This window comes from Sinocyclocheilus anshuiensis, unplaced genomic scaffold (genome assembly GCF_001515605.1).
Source record: "Sinocyclocheilus anshuiensis isolate Anshui unplaced genomic scaffold, SAMN03320099.WGS_v1.1 scaffold2270, whole genome shotgun sequence".
In the NCBI taxonomy this organism is placed as follows: domain Eukaryota; kingdom Metazoa; phylum Chordata; class Actinopteri; order Cypriniformes; family Cyprinidae; genus Sinocyclocheilus; species Sinocyclocheilus anshuiensis.
Genome location: NW_015557055.1, coordinates 110349 through 117336, shown reverse-complemented (window position 1 = coordinate 117336; position 6988 = coordinate 110349). Strand labels below are relative to the sequence as shown.

General features: G+C 38.4%; 1 protein-coding gene and 1 pseudogene across 8 annotated transcripts in view; both read right to left on the bottom strand.

The window, feature by feature from the left end:
- LOC107676421 (calcium-activated potassium channel subunit alpha-1-like) overlaps positions 1-1949 on the bottom strand; it is an 80269-nt gene extending 78320 nt beyond the window's left edge. For all 8 annotated transcript variants that reach the window (XM_016470959.1, XM_016470961.1, XM_016470962.1 and 5 more), the window contains exon 1: positions 1315-1949. In XM_016470959.1, coding sequence (XP_016326445.1) covers positions 1315-1587 — 273 coding nt within the window. In that variant the 5' untranslated portion in view covers positions 1588-1949. The remainder of the gene's footprint in view (positions 1-1314) is intronic.
- Positions 1950-5710: 3761 nt separating this feature from the next.
- The window catches only part of LOC107676410 (disks large homolog 5-like), a 39668-nt pseudogene continuing 38390 nt past the window's right edge, over positions 5711-6988 (bottom strand).

The following is a 6988-nucleotide window of genomic DNA, read 5'->3' as shown; positions in this document are numbered from 1 at the left end:
TTTTTATTTTTTTTTTTTACCGCCTGTCATGTATCCAGTCAATTACCAGTCAATTTTTTTGGCATATTACCATTTTCACTTCACATTAGGGCCGTAAAATGGTTCTGAACAGCGTTTCGTGTTGATTTGATCTCTTATTTACAGCTGTTTAAAATCTTCTACAAGAGCAAACCCTATCCAGCATTACCATAACAACCTCACCTTAGCAATTGCCTAGCAACCACCTAGAACACCTTAGCAACCATTTAGAACACTTTAGCAACTGCCTAGCAACCACCAAGAACACCTTAGCAACTGACTAGTAACCATTTAGAATACTTAAGCAATCACTTAGAACACATTAGCAACTGCCTAGCAACCACTTAGAACAACTTAGCAACCATTTAGAACACTTTAGTGACTGCCTAGCAACCACTTAGAACTCTTCAACCGCCTAGCAACCACCTAGAACACCTTAGCAACTGCCTAGCAACCATCTTGAACTCCTTGGCAATGGTCTAGCGACTATTTAGAACAACAAACAACTACATTGTCTTTTCTAATAATTTGAAGACTTTTTCATTCCGTACGTTTGGTAGATGCTTCATCTAAAGCGACATGTTTCATATTTTATTAGTAAAACACTCATTTCAGGCTTCAATTATCAGGCAAGAAAAGATTCAAAGTTCCTCTTGTATTTTCCCACACTTTCTGAACTATTTCCATGACTTCAGTAGAGAACTGAGCGATACTCGTCTCAAGCACTCACAAATTTTATTTTAGTTAACAGGGACATTGCACATTAATGAATCATTTCTGATCCATAAGAATAAACATTTTAGAGCTGAGCAAAACTACATGTACATTGACACTTGGCACACTTCAATCCAGAGCGATTCCCAGCATTTTTATTCTAACAGTAGCCTATGTACTGGAATCAAACATGACCTCGATCAGCTGAACTACTAGAAAGAAAAAAAAAAAGCAGATCAGTGAAAATGTGTCATATATTAGGCCTACCAGCCAAAAGTATGGACACATGCACTCATTCTTCACTTTTCCACGCTTGCATGATGAAAACATCAATAGGATGTAGTGTCACAAATGAAAACTCATATTTCAGCTGCTTTGTCACTCCCGACATTCATCTACCAACTTCATGAGCTGGTTTCAAAGCTGAAGGAGTAACATGAGCGCTCATCATTGCATTTTGTGAAGTAATTCATATCTGCATGCGTCTACAAACGCATTTGTCTTCAGATCACAGGTTTTTAAGATCACGAGAACATCTGCGAAACTTCTGACCTAAAAACAGGTGTCACTGGGGCGTTTTACCTTCTTTTTACCCTTGCAGTGGCAGCACACCGTCCACAGGTACTTAAGGGTCCTCCACAGCAGGATGATGAAGAGACCCCCGAAGAAAGTGACCATGGAGGAGGCGAGGAAAGCCCACCACATCCTCTGGCCTCTGGGGTCACAGGGTACATCACTGGTGAAGGGGATGATCACATCCATGTTCCGAACCGAGGACGGAGCCGCTAGTTGATAGGTCATTATTGTGGAGAGCAGCTTCTCATCACCATCATCATCTTCTTCAATGGGGAGCATCGAGCGTCTTTCTGGAGATCCCGGCAGCGCCCCGCACCCGACAATCAGCCATGTTTAGCAGGGCGTAGAGCCCCGCGTGTGTGCACTCTCCTCCCGCTGCGCTCTGCGCTCTCGGCCGCTGCTCGGTTCTCCGCGCAACCGGTGACGCGCGGTACTCAGAACGCACGCAAGCACCTACTGGAAACGCGTCGTCGCGTCTTTAAACGAACTCGTACTCTGGGTATGTGTCACGATGCAAAACATGCCCGCCTGACCGTCCGCGAGCGCCGTTTCTCCCGGCGCAGATCTTCCGTGCGCTCTCTGTCGTTCACTAACGTGTTGCGTTCAGCTCCGTTCTCCGCGGCGCGTCCAGGGCAGATTCACAGGTGCCGGAGGGCGGAGTCAGTCAGTCTGATGCCCGTCAGAACGCCTCCAACCCCCGCCGATAGCCAAAACATCCATCAATCGCGTTTATCGTACACAAATCTGTCGTGGTAACCACAGCTCTGAGAAAAAATGTCATAATTTTTTTAGGTTGTGAATTATGTTAGGTGGGCTTAAAATAGGATCAAATATTTAAAACGTTTTGAAGCACGTTTTCAAATTGCATGGCAACAGTTCGGTGCTTTTAACCAGTTATAAAATAAAAATCGAACTTATTTAATGTTACTTTTGAGTTTTTAGTTTAAACTGTTGCTGTTGAAAAATGTCTTTATATAATTTTTTAATGTCTGTGTGTGTGTGTGTATATATATATATATATATATATATATGTGTATGTATATATAAATTACTGCTGCTATTTCTACAAATAATGTTTTTTATTAATTCACAGTGCTGACTATTCAAAATCAACTTCAAAATTCACTCACTAGTCCTTGATGAGTTCACATTCTGAGATGTAAAAATAAATCAGTTACTAGACTTTTGTTGATGTGTATGATAACACAGTAAAACCATCATTCACACCCTGGTATTTTCGAGGACACTGTGGTTACCATAGTAAATGTCTGAAAGGCTCATTACATTTATGGCCATGTTTTTAAACCTCATCGTGAACACGAATTGCTCAATTATTGTGCACTACCAGATGTACATGCAATGTATTTTTCTTAACATGTAGCCTAAATGCATTATATTCCAGATTTGATGTGCCGGTCACTGAAAGACCTTTCCATCTGAATCCAGGCACTCCAGACTTCTAGGGAAATTTACAAATTAAATAAATAAATACATCTGCACAAGGATGCAAACTTACAAAAGCTTACTAAGTGGAAAACTCTTTTTTTTTTCTATGTAAGCTTCAAATAAGTTTATTTTTAACCTAAATGTGCATAACTGACATTTTTGCAAGAGAAATAAAAGTTGCTCTAAGCCACATTTGGGATCAACATGAACTTGTTTTTCCTTTTTTATGATAACAAATATTCTTCCGTTTGCCATATGATATTTTCCGCTGAATAACAGCTCAAGTAATAATATTTCACCTGATGTTTACATAATCCTGGTTATGGGGATGAGGCTGAAGGAGGAAATGACGCCATCTGGTGACTCCTCACAGGAACTGCATCATCATATTTTCCACATGAGCTCTAGGACACACCACACAACACATTAAATGATGTTTATAGAAATGTATAGAATTTTTGACTTTTACTTTCCTTATTGCTCCAATGTTTCCATTAATTCACCATAAACTGCAAACAGACTCAATACATGCAGATGAAAAAAATACAATTATTCTGCTGAAAGTATAAATGTTTAGACAGTACAACGCTAAGTCATGTTTAATTTAGACTTTATTAATGTAACAATTACAAAATCATATTTTTGTGTTTAATGTGACAGTACCAGGGTGTTATATTACTATAAAACATAATGGAAAACAGAATTTTAATTGGAATTGTGTGTTTTTTTCCAGCTACAAACGGAGCATCTGCACCAATTCAACATCAGCGTCATTATTGGCAGGAGTGGAAGAACATTACGTGACGTGAGAGAGTTTCAATCTTTGTTGATGAAGCTAAACCAAGCGACTCCTTTCATTGGTCAACATACAGTAGGTCAGAACAGGAAGTGATGTCACAGTGAACATCCTTCTGTAAAGTAAGCCGAAAGACTAGTGTAGTACCAAAGCTTTCACTAGAGAGAGGATTAACTAACTATTCCTGAACGAGGATTACTCAATCTCCCGTCTGGGATTAATAAAGTAGATCTGTCTACCTTTCCATCCAAATGAGTGCAAAATACAGGCAAAGCAGAAGGAAGCATTTGGCACGTTTGTTTCTGAAAACAAGAAGAGCTTTTAAGATGTAGTAATAAGAACGAATAAGCATTCAGCTCTGCCTAAGACTCGACTACAAAAGACATTTAAATTAGAGTTAAAAATTAAATGGACAGAGCATATAGGAAAATTATCATGCAGCAGATTATTGCATCGTTCATTTAAATAATAACAAGTACACTTAAAAGACAATGAGATAAGGAAACTGCTACATTAAAGCTTAAAGGAATAGTTCACTCAAAAATGAAAAATGTTTGCATGTCGCTTCAAACCCGAAGATTGCAGAAAATTCACTCTGCTCTTTTCTATGCAATGACAGCGAATCAAAAATGCACTTTATTCTGATTCATGACAACTCTGAGTGAGAAAAAACCCTCAAAATGACATTATCTTATAGTGCTTTTTGAAGCATGGCAACCTGTCGGCTTTCATTGTGTGGAATAGAGCAGCTCAAACGTCCTGCTAAACATCTGCTTTTGTGCTCCACAGAATACAGGCTTGAATAAATGATGACAGAAGTTTCATTTCGGGGTGAAGGAACCCTTAAACACGAAAACAAACTTAACAGTCAGTATTTTTAACCTCAGAAAACCGTAAATTGAGCATCTGTGTCGAACTAGCATGCACCGATCGGATCAGACCCACGCGGGGACAGACACATGAAGTTAAACATTCAAGTAAGCTGGTTCTTAAACATCACCTCTGTAAACATGAAGAACTACATGAAAGCCCTCATAAATTAGTGTTACCACAGAGAAAACACAGGAGGATATTGCTGCTCGTGCACGTCACATGCGACTGTCTAACAGTTGTGATCATTGCCTGAGAGTTTGTGCACGCGAGGAGTGTGTGTCCAGGGCTGGGCGATATCACCAAAGAAAAACAGCAATATTTACATTAAATTATATTTATAAGCAACAAAGAGACATTTCTGAGTGATGATGCAAACAATCATTGAATCAGAGTTTCATTGAATCAATCATGAAGCTTAACCAAATAAAAGCATATTAAACAATTAGGAAATTCATAGCTGCTCATTAAGCACTTAATATTTCATGAATATCTGATATAGCGTCCAGCCCTAGTGGTGTCGTAGTGAGTTTAACAGCAGTGGAGTGTTGCAACAGTGTGAGATTGGTAGCGATGTGTTATTACACTGCAAAACAATTGTTTTCTTACTCAGTATTTTTGTCTTGTATGAATATCTTAACCTTCTTAAAGGAATAGTTGCGGTGATTGCATCACTTTCTCAGCAATGGATGCTCTGCAGTGAATGGGTGCCGTCAGAATGAGAGTCCAAACAGCTGATAAAAACATCACAATAATCCACAGCACTCCAGTCCATCAGATAACATCTTGTTTTGGCTTGTAAACGCTGCTTGATCTGTGCAGATTTCTCTCCTGATTCAGACCAGACCACTTTTTCACTGGAGGAAGCGTTATTATGGATTATGGACTCGTGATTTAGTTAAAAACGTCTTAATGCTGGATTTGTTTCAGCTTTTGTCTTCTCCAGATGTTAACTGATGGACTGGAGTGCTGTGGATTACTTGTGGATTATTGTGATGTTTTTATCAGCTGTTTGGACTCTCATTCTGACGGCACCCATTCACTGCAGAGCATCCATTGCTGAGACACTGATGCAATGCTACATTTCTCCAAATCTGATGAAGAAACAAACTCATCCTAATCTGGGATGACCGGAGGGTGAGCACATCTTCAGCACATTTTCATTTTTTAATGAACTATTGTTTTTTTTTTTAATTTTTACAAATTGATTATTTTTCTTATCCCACTGAAAGAATTTTGAATTCTTCAGAAAACAAGACTTAATACCGGTTTCCTTAAACGTAATTTAAGAATCTTTAGATATTTGTAATGAAAAATGACAAAAAATACTAAGTAAGAAAATCATTTTCAGCAGTGTGTTGTGAAGGATGTGTGTGGTTCTTCACATGCTTCCATCAGGAATCCAAAGCACTTTGTTCTGCTCCTGGTCCACGATGGCCATGATCTGAGTGCATATGTTGGACAGACTGCCGGCCTGGACGACGCCTGCAACAGAACGGCATCACAAATCACTCACCAGCATGCCGTTGTGTGCGTAATCGTGTAAACGCATGCGTGTGTGCGTCTCAGACCTGTTAAGTATTTGCTGTAGTCTTGTTCGATCCTCTGCGCAGACTCAAACTGCTCTTTGGAATGTTTTTGTGACACTTTGTCTCGCAGATACACAGGGTCTTTCTGCTCCCTGAGTGAATTAAACACAGACTCAGTACAGACACAGCTACTGCTAATTAACTGCACAGCTAAATGTTCATTTCTGGCCTCAGTTGCAGTAATCAAATTCATTGATTCATTGACTCAGAGTGGCTCTAGCGGAGCGAGTCATTAGACTGATTCATAATAAAGAATCATTCTACAAAAACTCAGACATTGCGTTGCATGCAATCTAAAGATGCAATGATGAGAGAAAGCGAAAGAAAATAATCAGAGGAAAAAAACTATATGAGACATACGGTAAATGAGCCTAAATGAGCACATGTTTATGCAAACATCCAAAGGCAGACGTCACTCACTTAATCTGCTTAGCGTTTCTGTATCGTATGAATATGACGATGGGGTAAATGTTGATGACGTGCAGGCGCTCGATAGCATGAGGTGCAATGTCCAGCAGACAATGACAGTCCTGAGAAAGAGAGAGACAGCATGACCTCAGCACAGCTGAAGAATGAGACAACTTCTGGAGTAATATACAAATAAATGTGAATCTCATGAAAATGTCAAAATTTCATCCCAAAATAAAATAAGAAATATTATGTATTATTATTTGGTTATAATAATAATAATACATTTTTATAATAATAGATACATTATTAATTACATTAATTAATACAATAATTTTATAATAATATTATGTTTTACATAAGAGAATGAAAATTATTTTAGAACGATTAAAGACTTTTCAGGATTGATACATTATTTTAAGGACAATTTCCTGACAAATGTCCTCTTTTGTTAGTTGTTTTACGTAAAAAGTATCTGATAAATTAATAATATGCTTTCCAGATGCATATAAATCTCATGAAATCATGTACAGGTTACTTTTCACCACAAAACAAAAATAACAGAAAATAA